This window comes from Electrophorus electricus, chromosome 17 (assembly GCF_041902795.1).
Source record: "Electrophorus electricus isolate QZ-2024a chromosome 17, ASM4190279v1, whole genome shotgun sequence".
Lineage (NCBI taxonomy): Eukaryota > Metazoa > Chordata > Actinopteri > Gymnotiformes > Gymnotidae > Electrophorus > Electrophorus electricus.
This window is the reverse complement of record NC_137513.1, coordinates 20167974-20187805: the sequence shown is the minus strand read 5'-3', so window position 1 is coordinate 20187805 and position 19832 is coordinate 20167974. Positions and strand designations below refer to the sequence as shown.

Sequence of the window (19832 nt, the reverse complement as noted above, 5' to 3'; positions counted from 1 at the left end):
GAAGTTTTTTTGCTCATCATGCACAGCAAAGTGGTGATGGATGACCAAGCTACATTCTGAGGCACATAATGTGGCCAGCTCTGAGGAGCCCTTATGGCCAATGGACACAGAGAATGTGCTGGGCCATACCCAGGAGAACACCACATTAAGAACCTCTCACGCTGAGAGTACCTTTAGCAAGCTAGGCACATTAAGACCTATCCCATCTTGAAAGCTGAGACATTTCTTATACAGTTATAAATTTTTTTACATTTTACAGCATTTAGCTGACACTTTTACCCAAAGAAACTTACAATATTATAACTGGGCACAACTTGAGCAATTGAGGGTTAAAGGTCTTACTCAGGGGCCCAACAGTGCCAACTTGGCAGCAGCAGGACTTGGAACTGACAACCTTCCAAATACTAGTCAAGTACCTTAACCACTGAGCTACCATTGCCCAATGACAGAGAAGCGTACCTTACCCGTTGGTAGGCCTGATAGATGATGTCATAAAGGAAACCCTGGGGCATCTCGCTGGCTCTGTATTTTGCTCGCTCCAGAGAATGGTCCAGGTAGCCTTCGGAGGTTGCAGCGATCACCGTGGACACCAGAGGGCGGGTGGCTCCAGAAGCCTAGTAGGAGAGGCTTCATGTGTCAGCACGGGCATCAAAAACCACTCGCGTTTAAACACTCAAAGACCCAAAGGAAACAAAGACATGCGAGTCCTGTGAACCGCATATTCAGGGCTATTATCTGTCTCTTCCTAAGCAACTTTCGTGAAGGAGCAGATTGAAGAAAAATTAAGCAGTTCACAGCCTTGCGCTGGGGTCTATATCAGGTCCTAAATCATGATCTTCTAAACCACTGGGGAAGCTTGCTGATCTCCTTGGGGCTGGTTTTACTCCCCTGTGCAGTTTATCAGCTGCCTCTGCAGTCAAACTGATTTATTCCTTTATGATCTGGAGTAATGGAGAGATAACAAAGCCCAGCTAGTAACTGGCTAAGATGGACACGCATAGGCAAACACCTCACCAGACACTACAGCTGAAACGCACAGGAAAACACCTCACCAGACACTATAGCTGAAACGCACAGGAAAACACCTCACCAGACACCACAGCTTAAACACATAGACAAACACCTCAGCAGACACTACAGCTGAAATGCATAGGTAAACACCTCACCAGACACTACAGCTGAAACACACAGGCAAACACCTCACCAAAAACCACATCTTAAATGTGCAAACACCTCACAAGATACTACAGCTTAAACACACAGACAAACACCTCATCAGACACCACAGCTGAAATGCACAGGCAAACACCTCACCAAAAACCACATCTTACATGCACAAACACCTCACCAGATACTACAGCTTAAACACACAAACACCTCATCAGAAACCACAGCTGAAATGCATAGGAAAACACCTCACCAGACACTACAGCTGAAACACATAGGCAAAACACCTCACCAGACACTATAGCTGAAACGCACAGGCAAAACACCTCACCAGACACTACAGCTGAAACGCATAGGCAAAACACCTCACCAGACACTATAGCTGAAGCGCACAGGCAAAACACCTCACCAGACACTATAGCTGAAGCGCATAGGCAAAACACCTCACCAGACACTACAGCTGAAACACATAGGCAAAACACCTCACCAGACACTATAGCTGAAACGCACAGGCAAAACACCTCACCAGACACTACAGCTGAAACGCATAGGCAAAACACCTCACCAGACACTATAGCTGAAACGCACAGGCAAACACCTCACCAGACACTGCAAGTTCAAGTTCAAGTTCAAAGAAGCTTTATTGTCATTTCAGACAATGTTCCTCTAGGGCCATGGTGCAACACAAAACAACAGTGCAACAGACAACATGCTACACTAGTGCAAACAATCCAATATAGTGCAAAATGTCATAAACATTAAATAAACAATAATAAATACAGGACAGGACAAATACAAAATGAGTAGATAGTGCAATTATTTAATCCAGTACACAGTACTGGGAATATGTAAAGTGAGTTGTGCATAAGAGTCAGTGACATGCTATAATCAACATAGCAGTCACCGGTAGCAGCCAGAACAGTTCAGAGTACAGTGCTGGTTTAGTACAGTACTCTAGCAACAAGTAGGATAATGTGCAAGACTGCAATAGGAGTGCATATTTAATTTGTGTGAGGTTTGACTTCAGCACTAGTCCGATACAAAACAATGTGTGAGTGTGTGTATGGATATGTATGTATGTATGTATGTGTGTGTGTGTGACTGTATAATCATGTGTGTATGTGTGTGTGTGTGTGTATAAAGTGCCCATTTTTGGAATCTGAACTGGGATTGGAGTTAGCCAGAGTTCAGGAGTCTCATGGCTTCTGGGAAGAATCTGTTGCACAGTCTGGAGGTGTGGGACCGGATGCTGCGATACCTTCTTCCAGATTGCAAAATGGTGAACAGCTCGTGTGAGGGGTGTGTGGGGTCTTTCACAATGTTGGTGGCTTTCCGGATGCAGCGTGTTGTGTAGATGTTCGTGATGGAGGGAAGAGAGACCCCAGTGATCTTTTCAGCTGTTCTCACTATTCTCACTACAGTTGAAATGCATAGGCAAACACCTCACCAGAACACTACACCTGAAACGCACAGGCAAACACCTCACCAGATAACATATCTTAAATGCACAAACACCTCACCAGACACCACAGCTGAAGCACACAGGAAAATACCTTACCAGACACTACAGCTGAAACACACAAGCAAACACCTCACCATACACTACAGCTGAAACACACAGGCAAACACCTCACCATACACTACATCTGAAACACACATGCAAACATCTCACCAGCACACTAAAGTATTACTCACACACCCAGACATTTCAAGAGCTCGCTGACCAACAATCATCTTTGCTCTTTTCTGGAAACTGGTGGTCAACTCTTACTCACCTCATAAATCTGACACTCTGTGATGGGGGACTCTGGTTTGTTCCACCAAAAATCAAATAAGCAAAACAGGCAATCGGAGATAAACCACAATATAAACTCCTTCAAAGTCTTAACATTTTGCAGCACTGTGAAACAAAACCACATGATGACCACTGATTAAATCCCAGCACTGAGAAATTCCAAAAACAAACAGTGTGTGTAGTCAGATGGTTGTTCGGGGTATATGCTGGGTGTCTCACTCAGTAACTTCAGACACAAAAGATTACAACAGAGTACAAAGGAATTTCAGTGGACCATCCAATAAAATTCCATGGAGTAGCAGCAGTGATACTGATTGTAGGTTTAGGCCTAGTAGTGTGTCTTCCCTCCCATGCAGTGGTTTATATGTAGCTAAATATACAACATTCCCAGGAGTTTGTGTGTGCTGGACTTGGCTTTGCACTAACCCCCTGCTCTCTTGCTGCCAGTGTGAGCTGGAGAAGAAGTTCTTCCTCCACGAAAGGCCGCACAGCATCATGGATAATCACCACCTCGGGTCTGGGGAGTGGCGGAGCCCCCGCTCTCGCGCAGAAGGCTTGCAGGCCCTTGAAGATGGACCTGTGTCTCGTGCTTCCTCCTTCAACCACTATCACTTTGGTGTGATGGAACTTCTGAGCGATGTGTAGCATCAGGTCAAGGCTCTCCTTAGCAACCACAACTACAATAGTTTCAATCCATGAGACTCTGTGAAAACAGGAATAAAACACAGGGGATTTTTGTCCAGTCCAAGTCATGGCAACCAATTGCATCAGGATAATAAATGATAAACATATTTTCCTTTGGCTCTCAGCTAGTAAGTGGAAGCACATGGTTTTGGTTAATACATTCAAAAATGAACAGAACTGTCTCATTGTGGATTACTGACGTGTAATATGACAAGTACTGATGTCTGCTTCTGGGCTTAATAGTGGCATAATTGTTTTCCATTTATTTTTGACTCTAATAATTACATGTGACAATCTGGCGCTTAAATCAGATTCAGCAAAATATGCATAACAGATTTTGATTTTATAGCATTAGTTACATAACGTTAGTCCAAGTTGTAGTAGACACCTGTGGATGAAAAATCAATTGGACTCGAGCCAGATGTGCAGATGAGCGAGCTTTATTGGTTCTGTCCCTTATGCGTCGAGGGAAAGAAGCCTCTCTTCTCTCTCTCACATGAGTTCATATACCCCCACCATTCCCCGCTGTTCTCTCATGTGCTAATCTCGTAACTCCAAGTGCCAGGCATCTCAACCGTCTTTGAACATTCTTTCCTGCTAAGAACAGTTTGTTACTCCCTGTTGCTGCACCCCTGCCCAGCAACAGCTAAGCGAAAACTGTGATACTTCTGTTGTTTCATTAGCTGCACCATCACTTGACTGTTCGCCTTTCTGGCAGACTGATCAATACAAGGGCAAAGGTCACATAAACATCACATATTTCTTACTTCCTCTTTTAAGCAAGCATTAAGCATTTTCCCTCACATTTCCCCCCTTTGATAATATCACACATTATCACTACCTAACATGATTTTGTAAATAAGCTTATTTGAAGGTAGTCCTTAAACAGGTAACATGCATAATAATAAAGTTCATAAATGCATTTCTAAACATCTGGATCCATCATCCAGGCGGAAAGAGGGCTTAAGTCTGGTTCCTAGTCGGGGTCAAAGTCATCCTGCAGCTCCAGGGAATCTACCTTCCCGTTATAGCGAAATTTACATTTATGGCATTTAGCTGATGCTTTTATCCAAAGCAACTTACAATTATGACCAAATACAACTTGAGCAATTGAGGGTTAAGGGCCTTGCTCAGGTGCCCAACTTGGTAGTGGTGGGGCTTGAACCAGTAACCTTCTGATTACCAGTCAAGTACCTTAACCACTGAGCTACTACACTCATGGAATGACTAGTTGGGCTATAACCCTGGAACAACAGGACACACACAGAGCAACACACAAGAGCAATAATTACCACACAGATAACGGAGGAAAATTTGGAGTAACAGCTGACCCCATGGGCCCGACTGCTGCTGAAGTTCTGCTTCTGGATGGGGAGGTAAACCATCTCTCATGGCTGTTAAGATGTGGTGAGCATTTGGAATGTAAAAACAACAGACAGTGCCCAACACCTTGCACACTCCCTGTTCCTTTGCTAAAATTGTGCCGAGAACAAGCCTGTGTTCAAGGACAGTGGTGCGAATGGTGGACAATTCCCTGTCTATTGTTCCTAAAGCAACTTCAGTTTCGTTTGCTAAAAGTTGTGTCTGCCATAACAGCCTGTTTATTTTTTGCAAGGTATTAGGGCGCAACCCATTGTTGCCCTGGGGTCGTCCGGGGGGTCCCACAGATTATATCCATGCCAACAGTGAGGCATGGTCGCTTCTCGTTATGTCCTACTTGAGATTTTGTCCTGAACTGTCTCTGATGGAATAAGGACTCTGACTGGGGGAGCCACTAGTCTCTGCGCCCATCAGGGCCAATAACAGAAGGATTAGCATCCTGTCGAGGGAGGTGAGGGTCGACCGGTCTTGATACCTTAGGGACGAGAGGGTGGCACGCGGCCTTTTCCTCCCTACTACCCCCTGGGTGAGTCACCTTATCACCTCTCTGGATCAGGGGCTCTCTTACAATGCGACACGTGCGTCCAAGTTTTCCTTCCTTGGACCTTAACGGGGGTGTAAGTGGTCAAGAGAACCTGTGCTGGCCCCAGCCACTATGTTCCACCAGCTTCTTCTAAGGTCCTTAATCACCACCCAATCTCTGGGCTTCAGGTCACGGAGTGCTTAGTTTCAGATCCCCCTGTTCGGACTATGGATCTCAACGGGGCTTCCAATTGTGCGTAATTAGGAATGAAGGTGCGGCAATATGAGCACGTTCCTAGGAATGAAAGCAGCTGGCGTTTGGTAGTAGGCCTTGGAATGCGAGCGATGGCTGATGAACGGTCAGTGGCCAATGCCTTCCCCTCTCCAGAAATCATATGACCCAAGAATTTTACTACTGGCTGTACAAATTGTAGCTTCAACCTACTGGCTCGGTGGCCAGTTTCAGCCAAGTGCATGTGTAGGCGCAAGGAATCTGTTTCACACTGTTCTTGAGTGGGTGCAGCCAGAAGTAAATCGTCGACATACTGCAATAGCACATGGCCTTCCGATAACTGGAGTGGTGCTAAGCTGTCTCTGATGGCAGCATTATAAATAGTGGGAGATTCACAATACCCCTGACACAAGTTTGTGAACGTATGTTTTTCCTCGAATTGAAAGGCAAACTAATACTAGCCATCATGCACAGGAACACTGAAAAAGGCATTAGCTAGGTCCACAGTGGTGAACCATTTACTATCTGGTATAGATGTGAGGATTGTGTGCGGGTTTGGGACGTTTGGAGCTCTTTGTCTAACTTCTGCAATGACTGGAGGTCCTGTACAAACTTCCATTCATTACGACCCAGTTTTTTTAACAGGAAAAATTGGTGGTCGTACAGGCAAATCCGGGCCTGACACTATTACTCCTGTGTCCAGGAGGTCTTTGAACACTGGTTTAATGCCATCTATGACTTCTGGTTTCAGGGCATACTGACGTTGCTTGGGCCTGTAATCTGACTTAGGTGTGATTTTTACTGGTGCTACCCCTTTAATCAACTCTACATCATTCTTCCCCCGTGCCCACAGCACATTGGGAACCTTTTTAGGAGGGGGGACTCAGGAAAAGGAACGAAAGCCTGCTCCTGCCATCCCTCAAGCTCTTCTACCAGGTCTACGTGTCTTGTAACCTTCCTGTTCTGCTCTTACCCAGGGCCCCAAATCTGTCCATTTGAATCCTCTCGGTTTTGTGATTGACACATGAGGATGTGAGTGCCACAGCAAAACCATCCTTTTGGAGAGTAGGCGGGCCTTCAGCTAGTATCACTGAGGCTGTGCACTTCCCCTTTCTCCAGTACACATAATCGATGCAATTTACCTCTCCTGGGAGCTCCTTGCCGAACCACAACTTTTCATACTCATGATCAGGCCCTACAGATACATGCGTCTGCCTATTAACCTGTCTGATCACTAATATAACATTAACCTGTCTGATAACTAATATAACATTAACCTGTCTGAAAACTAATGTAACATTTACCTGTCTGATAACTAATGTAACATTTACCTGTCTGATAACGAATATAACATTAACCTTTCTGATAACTAATGTAACATTAAACTGTCTGATAACTAATGCAACATTTACCTGTCTGATAACTAATGCAACATTTACCTGTCTGATAACTAATGCAACATTAACCTTTCTGATAACTAATGCAACATTAACCTGTCTGATAACTAATGCAACATTTACCTGTCTGATAACTAATGCAACATTTACCTGTCTGATAACTAATGCAACATTTACCTGTCTGATAACTAATGCAACATTTACCTGTCTGATAACTAATGTAACATTAACCTGTCTGATAACTAATATAACATTAACCTGTCTGATAACTAATGCAACATTAACCTTTCTGATAACTAATGCAACATTAACCTTTCTGATAACTAATGTAACATTAACCTTTCTGATAACTAATGCAACATTAACCTTTCTGATAACTAATGTAACATTAACCTGTCTGATAACTAATATAACATTAACCTGTCTGATAACTAATGCAACATTAACCTTTCTGATAACTAATATGACATTAACCTGTCTGATAACTAATGCAACATTTACCTGTCTGATAACTAATGCAACATTAACCTTTCTGATAACTAATGTAACATTAACCTGTCTGATAACTAATGCAACATTAACCTTTCTGATAACTAATATAACATTAACCTGTCTGATAACTAATGCAATTTACCTGTCTGATAACTAATGCAACATTAACCTTTCTGATAACTAATATAACATTAACCTTTCTGATAACTAATATAACATTAACCTGTCTGATAACTAATGCAACATTTACCTGTCTGATAACTAATATAACATTAACCTTTCTGATAACTAATGCAACATTAATCTTTCTGATAACTAATGTAACATTAACCTGTCTGATAACTAATATAACATTAACCTGTCTGATAACTAATGCAACATTAACCTTTCTGATAACTAATATAACATTAACCTGTCTGATAACTAATGCAACATTTACCTGTCTGATAACTAATGCAACATTAACCTTTCTGATAACTAATGTAACATTAACCTGTCTGATAACTAATACAACATTAACCTTTCTGATAACTAATACAACATTAACCTTTCTGATAACTAATATAACATTAACCTGTCTGATAACTAATATAACATTAACCTGTCTGATAACTAATGCAACATTTACCTGTCTGATAACTAATGCAACATTTACCTGTCTGATAACTAATATAACATTAACCTGTCTGATAACTAATGTAATATTAACCACGTGTGTAATTCCTGTATCTGTTATTGTATCCTACCACTAAACTCTTCACCTGAAGCCCCAGCCCCGGACCGCATCGTGTCTCCTACCGTTACCTGTGGAAGGTGTCGATGGTGTAGCTGATGAGCGGTTACCTGTGGAAGGTGTCGATGGTGTAGCTGATGAGCGGTTACCTGTGGAAGTTGTCGATGGTGTAGCTGATGAGCGGTTACCTGTGGAAGGTGTCGATGGTGTAGCTGATGAGCGGTTACCTGTGGAAGGTGTCGATGGTGTAGCTGATGAGCGGTTACCTGTGGAAGTTGTCGATGGTGTAGCTGATGAGCGGTTACCTGTGGAAGGTGTCGATGGTGTAGCTGATGAGCGGTTACCTGTGGAAGGTGTCGATGGTGTAGCTGATGAGCGGTTACCTGTGGAAGGTGTCGATGGTGTAGCTGATGAGCGGTCTCCTCAGCAGGGAGCAGAACTGTTTTGGTGTGCCCAGCCCCGTCCTTTCCCCACAGCCGCCGGCCGGCAGGACTACCGCTACCGGAAAATCCACCACGCTTTGCCCCATCTTCTCGTCGCTGTGCCTCGCTCCGGTGTGTAGGAGATGCCCAGGATCATTAGGCCTGTCGGATGTAGTTTTCTCGCCTTGCATTTCTTCCTTTCTTCCAACGTGTCTCCTATGGTTTATCCGCCTCAAGGCTAACGTCATTCCCCGAGCCCATACGCCTGGAAGAGCGTCGTGGTGTCCGGGACTAATATAACCGACCCCGGATCAGCGCTGTGCCGATAGCCCAGGCTTGCTTAGCTTTAGCGTGTGTAGCGAAGCAGCAGAGGCGCAGTAGTGGTGTAAACACCACAGACAGAGCTTCTGTCGGCGCTTTAGTGAGGATTCAGTAACCGCTTTAGGTCAAAGAAAAAACAATATAGCGCTCTGAAATGGATATAGACTTCAGGACCACGGCTTTAGATGGGACTGAATCCGTGGTGGTGGTCCTCACCGTGGCGTTAGTAGACACCGTTAATAGACGTATTCATCTAAAACACCGTAAGTGTGTGTGTGTGTGTGTGTGTGAGTGAGTGAGAGATAGGGAGAGTGAGTGAGTGACGGCCAAAAGACTCATTAAAAGGAAATGCACATTGCTACTTTAGCAGTTAATTGCACAAAGTATGAATGTGTGGCATGGCAGACATTTATCTGACGTTTTAATCCAAAGCGATTTATAACTTGAGGGTTAAGGGTGCCCACCAGTGACAACTTGGCAGTGGCAGGGCTTGAACCAGCAACCTTCTGATTACAAGTCAAGGTTTTTTTGGGACAAAACTATACAATACTTTCAAATTATTACTAATTAATGCTTGCACACTAACAGAATGAAAACAATACCATCACATGGAATAGTGCAATATAATTACTAATGCATGTATAAAATATATGTAGGAATATATATCCAAAAATAACAGTACAAAAATATATTTCATTGATACTTGCTAATAACATTTTTAACAAGTAAGTATCTTGCAACACAGGTATTGCATATGAATACATCCATGTTGTTTATTTACATACACAGTCAGACTGTATTTACACATAACTTTACCATTCCCAAACTTGAGACATTCAGCTTTATCTAATTGTCAATACAATATACTGCACATGGCCAGTGATACGGTTTCTCACAGAGAGATGTTCATGGTCAGTTAATATTTCAGATATATTCAAATGCGGAACTCCGGCATTGTGGATTATTATGGATGGCATAAGATTAGATCCTATGAGAGCTTGTTGAAGACATTCATTACACCCTCAGAGACACAGCGCAACCCCCGCCCCCCATGTGTTATCAATTCTGTCTTATGTCTTTTGTTCACATGTAATCCAGCATCTCCGTCATTCCAAGTCCGGAATCTCAGGACTCAGACTCATGCCAGTTCCCATTCACCTTGCTGCTCCGGTGCCTCTGCTTGGCCTTGGCCTTGTGACTCCGCCGAGGCAGGGCCGTTGCCTCTGGCTTGTTCGCCGACTCGTTGTGCTGCCTCAGGTAGCGCTTGCACTTGCAGCCGGTCACCACGGCAATCTTGTAGGTCCGGCTGCTGCCGTCCTGGCACTGCAGACGGATGCGCTGCGTACGCGTCTTGTCGTTGACGCAGCGCCAGTCTGGCCCGCCCGCCCGGCCCCACGCCCTTCGCCCGTGGCCCCCGATCCAATTGGGCAGCAGCAGAGCTGGCAGGCACTCGCCCGCACACACCAGCTCCTTCACGGGGCTGATGCTCGTGCACTGGCCGTCTGAAATGTACTTGGTGGAGCGCAATTCCCTGCAGCCCACTAGGTCTCGGTCTGAAGCGAAATGGGAAGAAAATGTGACGCTGCTGTTCACATGAGTTTGTATCAGAAATGGCTGAACAGCGCATAATGCCTTCATCTTAAACTTTAACCTAAATGAAGTCCTGTATCTAAGAATGATGCTTGTAACACTTTACTTTGGAGTCCCACCTGCTATGCCCTTCTAAGCCATACGAGGAAACACTTTAGCAACCTGACGGATGTTGTCTGAGAGCCTCTCGTTGTAGGATTAGGCCGGTGCTGATAGTAATACTCTGAGCATTGTTCTGCCTTCAGGCTACAGCTCCTGACAGTGCAACCCAAGCCAAGTGCCTTTCAGTGGGCACCCCGCACACAATGAGCCCCCTTCTCTGTGACAGGCTGTGATGAATTGGGAGCAGAGGAGCCTTCCTCTCGCTCCGCTGCAGGTAGTGGGAGTTTTAATGCCAACGTAGCCCCAGGTGGAGACGGGTGGAGATGGGTGCACCTCCACCCCTGCAACCTGTCAAGACTCATCTGTGACAACGAGCCCGAGTGGGTGATGAAGGGTTAGGTAATGCATATCGGCTTATCCCCGATGTTACTGCAGCTCACCAAGCAGGCACCTTATTGCTGACAATATTAGAAACCTTTGCATTGTGTGTGGGAGGGGACCCGGGGCATTTATAGGCAGGACATTTGTAAGAACTATACATATGATCCCGTTAATAAACTGGCCAAGATTCTCTGAGCTGTTTCATCATGCATGGTTAGGAAACAAATCAGTTGTTTAGATGTTTCTAATTATGCATAATCGCATTTCAGTATTTCCTAACATTCAAATTCTTTCTTTTTCTTTCTTTCTTTTCTACGGTCTAATTGTAAGACTATAATAATTATAGTACACAGTAATTCGAAGCATCTACGACAATGTATATGTAATAACGCGCACAAGACACGCGCGCCAGCTTACCGCGTCTCTCCGGCGGCGCGCTCTCTAAACCCCTGCCGCCGCTTCGCGCGCGATTCAACGACGCGTTGCCCGGCGCGTCTTCCACGGGATCTGCCACGTGCGAGTAGAGCATTTCCGTCGCGTCGTTCTTTAAAGCCAGAGAATTCCTCAGCAGGAAGCAGAATAAGAGCAAGAGATTGCACGACTCAGGCGCATTCACGTGCATGGCTGCGTGCGGGGCTGCGTGTGGCGAGGTGATGGACCGACGCTGTGAAGTTTGGCTTCTTCACCGCCGTGACTTTATATGCCCTCCTCTGAGCTCAGGTGCACGGAATCTCCGCGTCTGTGGCTGCACGCGCCGGTGCGTAACCGCGCCCACCCATCTGGGGTGTCAGGAGAGGGGTCATTGACGTCACCAGTGATGTTGGCTCATGCTGAAGAGATACTGGACATAAAATGGTTAAGTAGGTCACACTGGGAAAGCCTTCAGAGACTAACTGTCGTTATGGGAGACTGCTCAGAAATAATGGCATCTGATATGAAGACCATTATATGTTTAGTGCGTTGGTCAGTGGTCTCAAATTAGTCCTGTGTCCTGTGCAGCCTGTAACCTGGACACTTGGGCCACTGTTTTTGTTCCTGCTGTCTTGTGTGATACTCCATAACACAAGGTGTGTTATTAGTTTAAGATTGTCCAGGCGTTGGGTCTCAGACTCTTTCAATGCAGTCTTGGTGTGCTGTGACTCTGATTCAGAAGCAGTCGCTTAACCACATAGAACATAACCTAATCTAATAAAATGTAAATACTGGGTAGCACTTTATTACGACAACAGATACATTACGACGATACAGCATTTACAACTATATTTGCCGATTTTCATAACCTCTTATGTAGATATTGTTCTTTTTACAGGAACTAATCAGCAGTCTTGAGTGATTCCCTTTATGTCTCAATCAATAAAATGTGGAAAGCTTTGTTTCACTTGTAATCAGCAGTGAGATCTTTGCCTTTCATAAAGTGAAAGAGTAAACGTCCAACATGGATTTCGATTCTTGGAAACCATTACAAAGATAAAACTCCCCCCAAGCACAGAGTATTAAAACCAGATGAAAACAGTGATTGTAAAGAGAAAAGAACTCTATTAATTCTGAAAGCAAAGATAGTTAGGACGCCATGTAAATCGACTCCTATCTGAAATGTGCTGTCACACTGCTAAAGCTATAACGTGGATGTAAGGGTATCTGAAAAGATGCAGACGTAAGATGGTGGTCTTTCATGATATCTCTATACCGTTAGTAAAACTGGAGCATGACTGCTGATGACTAATATTCCATGGAAATATATGCCCTCTTGTGGCAATAATAGATTTATGCAAATAACTCTCGGATTAGGACTACTTCCAACACAGACTAGTAATCCCATCTAAAGTGGTGTACCACTTCCTCCTATACTGGTCTCGCTATGCATTTGCTTGTTTGGTTGGATTTGTTTAGGATGGGTAAACTCTTACCCAACACTGAACAGCCTGCGAGTCCCTCATTGTCCTCTGACGGACTCTGGAATGTCCCACTGTGATCCCGCTACATCTCAGCTCTGTTTTGTTATCAAACACAGTGTGCTTCTTGGCAACAGTGTGTTTATTGTGTGAGGCATGGACGACAGCAGCAGGGTAGTGAAGTCCTCTTCGGACAACCTAATATACTGCATCATTATTTTTGTCAAGATGCTCGTGATTCGGTTCTCAGAGGATTTTGTTTCCGCAGGAAAACGATCCTTCGCACAGCTTTACGAAAGACATCCACGTCCAGGAACTTTACCTCGCAAGAAAGTAACGTCACTGTCAAATGAAACTGAAGAGAACCGCACTTGTTTCTTTGATTTGAAAGTGTATTGTCATGTCATCGGTGTTATGTGATGATAAGTGTATCTTACACACAGTAACACTGCATTATCCTTCTCTCAGGGGTCTACCTGGTGTTCCTGATATGTCCAGATTGACCCAGCTGAGACGCATATGGCTTAACAATAACGGTAAAATAATCATATATTCATAGATTTACATTCCATACTGCTTTCATGTGTATTTTTATCATCCTTTTATAAAAGTCAGTACTTTTTCTGAAAAGTTCTGACTTTCCAGATCAAGGCTGTGCATGGCCATATGTTTAACTGCTGCTTGGCAGAACTGTACCTCCAGAACAACGAGATCACCTCAATCTCAGGTACAGGTACAGCCATAAAATTACATGTTAAATTCAAACATATTACTCTTGGTTTTTTTTTTAACAGTCATTACGTTGATGATTGCTGTCATCTGTGTGGCGTTAGATTTATGTAGGTCAGTTTGTACAAAAAAAATGAGAATAAACATACCTTCCTAATTTTAACCCAGACTGCAAATCCTCTGAGGTTTTTGGCCCTAATCCCCGGCCTTTCACTATGCAAATGTTGCTTTGGTTCAAGATGTGTGTGCAAACGCGTTATCAACCGCTGGATTATCCAGGATGAACTCATAAACCATATTAAAATCTGATGGAATAACTCACATTATTAGGTGCTTTCATAATTCAAATGTGACTAAGATGGTACAGAGGTCACGTGTAGGCCTAACTTGACATCTAAGAAAAGCCATATTAAACTGTCCTTTCCTCGTGCACAACTTCACACACACGCACACAAACAGGGGCTTTATGGCATCTGACCTGCCTTCGAGTCCTGATGCTTCACAATAACCAGATGAAGGACCTTGAGGAGACAGTGTCCGAGCTGAAGAACATGCAATGCCTCCAAACCATCAGTGAGTGTCTTCTCTTACTCCATCGCCTGCTTTTGTATCTTTGTCTATCCACAAACACTGCCTTTACATCCCATAATCATTAACCTTCAAAATGTGTGTAGTCAACTGACGGGTAATTCCAGTTGTTGCAATGCACACGACATTTCAGATTTATTCCTGAATCCCTTTGCACAAGATCCAGAATACCGGAAGCACGTGATCCATCACGTGCCGTCTGTGCAGTTATTAGACAGGCAAGGTGAGCTAAGCAGTTTTAAAGGCTGTGTGGTCAAAAGCAGTAGAATGTCCAGGTGTGCATGCCCTAAGAGCGTGACAGATGAGTGTGTGACGGTGAATGTGCGACTGTCAGAGGTGAGGCAGGAGGAGAGGAGACATGCCTTCCACATCTTCTGTCCTGAGAGACAGCAAATACTCAACACGCTCGCCTTCAACACACGAGCACCGCTGCCCCTTGTAGGAAGGAAAGTGGCTCACGGTGCATCAACACCAAGAGGTACCATACTAAAATATTCAAAGTATTTATAATCGCCGGTAAATTAGTACAATCACAGCTGTGACATTCCTATAACAGGGGTGCTAAGTCTATGTCCAGGAACTCATATTTGGGACTAAATGTATGTTTTGGATAAAAGATTACATAAAAAAAATAACTACACATCTTAGCAATCATCAGAAAAAGAGTCCACATTTTATGTAAAGCACATTGTACAGGGCACATTAACCTGTGGTCAGATGAAAGCAAGTCATACACAAGCCTACACTTTCACTGTGCTGTACAACTGCCAGCACCGCTGGGACATTGCAAGAGTTGGTCCATTTTTTAATTTCATTTTAATTTCTTTTTAAATAAAGTGTCTCCTAAGTCAAAGTATCCCTGTTTTACTTAATTAATAAAACTTTCTTCCTCTTGTAGTGGTATAATAGGTTTTTTTTGTTTTTTGTAAACTTTTATGGCTAGGGGACCTATGAGCGCATGTCCATACAGAGATGAGTCATGCAATTCTCTACTGTGGACCAGCAGCACCCCCTAGAGGCATGGAGTTCAACTGCAGTCAACTTCCTTACTGTCACCTTACTGATCCACCCCCCACCCCCCAAACTGGTTTCACTTTGCCTACATATCACTCTGTAATAAACATCAGAAGGCTACCGTGTTTATTCTTCATGATTTGCTACTTTCCTTCCCCATTTTCTCTATCTTGTAGCAAAATACATCTAAAGAAAAAGTGAGCAGTGTTAAGTCTAAACACTCATGGCAAGCAAGCATTCTCACACCACTGTGAATTTTAAATAGTCCAAGACTACTTCAGAACCTTTGTACAAACTCCACTGTGCTGTGAATTTATGCAGTTATTAGTATCACTTCCTGCTGTCTTCCTTAGAACATCACTACTTTATTTATGACAGCACTTTAAGGCATAGGCGTCTATCTTTATGCAGTTTAACAGAAACATATAAACATATAAACCTCTCATAAATATACTCCCAAGTCAATATGTTTTCATACACGCAAATCACACGGATGATGTTACTATGAGAAGACCAAAACAACACAGTACAACGTGGTACATGAGGACAAACTCTCCATTATGTATGTTTGTAAAGTTCTGTTGGCTTCTGTTTACTTCTGTCCCTCCTCAGACAGGAACATTCAAAAGACCGTCCCCAGCCTCTGGACATGGGAGAGATCAGAACGTTCAGAATGAAAAAGGTCTCTGAAGATGACAGCCTTGTATAATCGATGAGACTCAGTGTGCATTTATTGGAATAGCTTCTGAGCTAACAGTTTCTGTTTGGACATCTGATGTGCTAGCAGTTTCACGCTGATCCACAGAGAGATTCTCTACGTTGCTGGTCACCTCTTCCAGTGCTTTATTCACCTCAGCTTCTGCAAGACCAAAACAGGCACCAGGTCAACACTGGTGCTGGACTGTTTTTCTGCTCTCATATTGTAAAAAAAAACAAAAACTTTCTAGCAGAGCCCTGCTTCAGCGTAGACAAGCGTTTAAATGTAAGGAGCTTTAGACACTATAGGCTGGTCTACCTTTGGCCTGGTTCTCCACCTGCTTGGCTGACTCCGCCTCTCTCTTCTCCCTCTGTTCCTGCAGTCTCTTGCAGACCTTTTTATGGGTGAACCAGTGGAGCCTCTGGCACTCCTGGTTACAGTAGATCACCTGAGAACACCGGACAGTGACCCATCAGTTCACCACTCAGCCACAGGCAGGGACGCGATGTGGATATGAATAAAGACTTGCGAAGGGACCGGGCTACCGTTTTGCAGATGGAGCACCTCTTCTCTGCTCCCTTCTCTCCACAGGTGGTGCAGAAGTCTGCATCCATGAAGCCCATCTGCCCCGTGATGGCCTGGGTCAGCACGGACAAAGCTGTGGGGTCATGACCCTATGGGAAAAAAATATGCATTTGTATCCGGATGAGAATGGGTGCAGCTTTTCTTGTTTATGGTCTGGTTTTCCTCCTGAACACAAGGGGCAGACACGAGCATTACTTACTATCTCCACGGGCGCGATACTCCTGACCAGTTGCTGAAGCAAAGTAGCGTCACAGTAAGGAAATTTCCGAATAGATTCCCGAATGAATTTCTCCTGGAACACTGGGAAGCCGTCGCTCTCCCGCCCTTTTAGAAGGCTGGGGGGGGGGGGCGACAAAATGCATATATGCACATTTTGGGATGAAAACTTCACTAAGGTGAGCTGGGGTGGTCAGGACCGGGGCTCACTCCGAGCATCTCAGAGCAGCAATGCGAATGTAGTGCTGGTCACATTTCCCCGGATCAGAGATTACAGTTATTAAAACAGATCTGTAATCAGCACTCTTATTCCAATAATACCAGCGCAGGCCCTGACCAGAGATCACAGAACTGATCTATAGATACTCAAACAGTTTCATATACTGGACTAAAAAAAGAAGAACTAAAGCTCTTGATGTTACATGTCGCACACCCCTGTGAGCATATGCCTTTCAAACTCTTTACAACAGTACTATAGCTGCTGGCATTCCTGCATCCGAATCTCAGTGTAAAGTCAGGAAAACCTCAGAGAGGTCTCTGGACCTCTTGATGAGGCCGTCCAGCTGGTCCTGGTGCTCTCTGAGGAAGGAGCTGCACTTCTGCAGCAGGCAGCCGATGTAGTGCATCTTCATGGCCAGCACCTCGTTCATGTCCTGCTGCTTGGTGCATTTCTCGCATATCAGCGCCATCACCTTACGGCACTTCTCCAGGGCTTCCGCATCCGACAGCAAGGGATTGTCCATCACCAGCATTACCATCTGTGGGACGACAGTGACGTGTGTGAGGAGGCCCAGGTCACGTCCGCCATGCATGCTCACATGCCAGAAATCCCCCAATAACTTCATTCACTTTTTGCCAATCCGGCACTCGGTTTCACAAAACACCTGAACGAACTGATGAACAGTGAAGACCTACTACAGCTGTACTGGGAGCTGGTACAGAGCACCAATATGGACTTTCAGGGGTCCCAAAGGATTGGACTGGGACCCCCACTTAGCAAACAACCAAGAACAGAATTATAACACAATGGAAGCGTACGTTTAATTTAAAAGTACCTTGACCGGGTTTAGATTTGTGCTCATGATGATTTTATGCAAAGGTCCAGCCAGTTTAGGGGGCAGTTTGGGCTCCTTTTCTAGTCCCTGGGCTATCGTGTAGTAGTCGAGTCTCTTCCGGGAAAAAAAGTTATTGATAACAGTCACGCAGTCATGCTGTCCTAGAGAGAGAGAGAGAGAGAGAGAGAGGGAGAACACATTCTTCAGCTACTCGGTGCTTAACCACTGTGAATCTTTAAAGGTCCGAGTTACCCACGGCATTCCCAACATCGTCTGCTTACCGACAAAAGCAGCCATCTGTGCTGCTGTTCTGCCCACCGAGTTCACTGCGTCCGTCTCAGCTCCAGCCTCCAGCATCATCCAAGCGATGTCCGTCTTCCCTTCAGCACAAGACAGAGAGAATAAGCCACGCAGGGTGTTTCTTGGCAGTGTTTGAAACGACAAGCACCAGTACTTTAGAAGACTGGCTTGAGTAATAAAACACGGTTTAAAGAGGGAATGCCAAGAGGGAGGCGTGTGGAGGAGCAGGGGTAGGCCATACCCGAGAGGCCTGCAAACATGAGGGCCGTGTAGCCGTGCTCATGCTCATTGCAGTTGACGTCTGCCCCGTGTTGCAGGAGGAGCTTACAGAGGTCTGCCTTGCCCTTATACGCTGCGTGCATGAGGGGAGTCATGCCGTACTACGGGGAAAGCGCAAAGCAATGTCAAAAAATGGATCAATTTCAGCTTCAAGATGATTCTGAAGAAAAGGGAGTAACTGGAGTGTACTGTGCTTAAAGATGTAGAGGTGGTCAAAACAGCAGTGTAGTAGACAATGTTTCCATTGTATATTAAATAAATATAGTACAATCAAACCACTTGGAAGCCAAGTGTCACTGACACCTGATTTTAGTAGGTTACTAAAGCATGCAAACATTCTCTTCACTCTAATAATACCCAAATAAAAAGCGTCTTTGCAGTGGAGATTCACCTCAACAGTGTTTTGGTCAAAGCCCACAATTTAAATATGGATATGTAGTAAGAGTGAATGGTGTAATCGTAGCACTTTCTCTACAGACTGACTGACTAACTAACCTCATCCAGACAGTTGACTCGGACATCTCTGGAGCCAAGCAACCTTGAGGCTTCCTGCGCATTTCCTACAAGTAATCCAACATAACAGCACCAAACAGTTACACACAGCTACACAAACATATGCCATCGACCTAGATAGCTAACTAGATAACGTTAGCGGCCTAAACATCAGCAAGCGAGCAAAATGGAAAAAAAAGTTTCGTTTATTTTCTTCTGGTACTTATTCTGGTACTAGCAAGCAATAGCCAGCTAGTCAGTTAAACACAACGCTAACAGGTTGTTTGAAAAATAAGCTAACATCAGCTAAGATGGTTTATTCTTAATCCTACTGCTAGCTAGTAAAGTAGACGGTTCATTTAGCTAAGATAGCTAGCTAGCGTTAGCTAAATCGGTTCTACTAAATTATCCAGCAACTGATATCAACATATAGCTAGTTAAAATGACATATATCATATTAGAATATTGCTAGTTATTTAGTGGAAGGAGTCACAAAGGCCAGCGAGGCGTTTACCTGCAGCCAGAACCTCCAGCAGCTCCCTCTCAGCGCAGGACAGGGCGCCCTTCTTCGGAGCAGACATGACTGTTAGTCCGGTAAAAGAGATCAATCAGTACTTAAACCAATCAGTACTTAAATCAATTAGTATTTACGATGAAAAACTCCTTAAATCTGCCAAATCCCGCACGACGTAACACTACGTCATAATCGCGGTTACAGCGCGCGGGGTTAGGCTGCCACGAGGACTGTACCACGTTAAAGGGTGTCA

General features: G+C 44.4%; 4 protein-coding genes across 11 annotated transcripts in view; 1 reads left to right on the top strand and 3 right to left on the bottom strand.

Annotated features, from left to right (window-relative positions):
* The window catches only part of crppa (CDP-L-ribitol pyrophosphorylase A), a 26089-nt gene extending 16678 nt beyond the window's left edge, over positions 1-9411 (bottom strand). For 2 of the 3 annotated variants that reach the window (XM_026999479.3, XM_026999480.3), the window contains exons 1-3: positions 8786-9410; positions 3389-3665; positions 465-614 (exon numbers count right to left, since the gene is read on the bottom strand). In XM_026999479.3, the coding sequence (XP_026855280.2) occupies positions 465-614; positions 3389-3665; positions 8786-9072 (714 nt within the window). In that variant the 5' untranslated portion in view covers positions 9073-9410. Of the gene's footprint in view, positions 1-464; positions 615-3388; positions 3666-8785 lie in introns of all 3 variants that reach the window. The other variant, XM_081700214.1, reaches the window with a different exon arrangement.
* lrrc72 (leucine rich repeat containing 72) lies at positions 9291-15508 on the top strand. 5 transcript variants are annotated; one of them, XM_081700216.1, is made up of 7 exons: positions 13247-13284; positions 13379-13443; positions 13579-13646; positions 13742-13837; positions 14299-14412; positions 14561-14905; positions 15371-15508. In XM_081700216.1, the coding sequence occupies exons 1-7, from the start codon at positions 13267-13269 to the stop codon at positions 15379-15381; spliced, it is 717 nt and encodes a 238-aa protein (XP_081556342.1). In that variant the 5' UTR covers positions 13247-13266; the 3' UTR covers positions 15382-15508. The 5 variants fall into 5 exon arrangements, 4 of the variants coding, with proteins under 4 accessions (XP_081556343.1, XP_081556344.1, XP_081556341.1 ...); XM_081700217.1 differs by lacking the exons at positions 13247-13284; positions 13379-13443 and adding an exon at positions 9291-9408; XM_081700218.1 differs by lacking the exons at positions 13247-13284; positions 13379-13443 and adding an exon at positions 11839-11975 and having other exon boundaries at positions 14762-14905.
* On the bottom strand, positions 9894-11840 carry sostdc1a (sclerostin domain containing 1a). Its single transcript, XM_026999536.3, has 2 exons — positions 11636-11840; positions 9894-10698 (listed from the first exon to the last, which is right to left on the bottom strand). The coding sequence occupies exons 1-2, from the start codon at positions 11838-11840 to the stop codon at positions 10271-10273; spliced, it is 633 nt and encodes a 210-aa protein (XP_026855337.1). The 3' UTR covers positions 9894-10270.
* On the bottom strand, positions 15082-19832 carry ankmy2a (ankyrin repeat and MYND domain containing 2a). Of its 2 annotated transcripts, XM_026999592.3 has the most exons (11): positions 19580-19832; positions 19069-19133; positions 18536-18674; positions 18276-18374; positions 17995-18155; positions 17483-17697; positions 16923-17058; positions 16684-16812; positions 16457-16586; positions 16197-16300; positions 15082-16084 (listed from the first exon to the last, which is right to left on the bottom strand). In XM_026999592.3, exons 1-11 carry the CDS (start codon positions 19644-19646, stop codon positions 16064-16066), a joined length of 1266 nt encoding a protein of 421 aa, XP_026855393.2. In that variant the 5' UTR covers positions 19647-19832; the 3' UTR covers positions 15082-16063. The 2 variants fall into 2 exon arrangements, with proteins under 2 accessions (XP_026855393.2, XP_035390329.1); XM_035534436.2 differs by having other exon boundaries at positions 15082-16300; positions 19580-19831.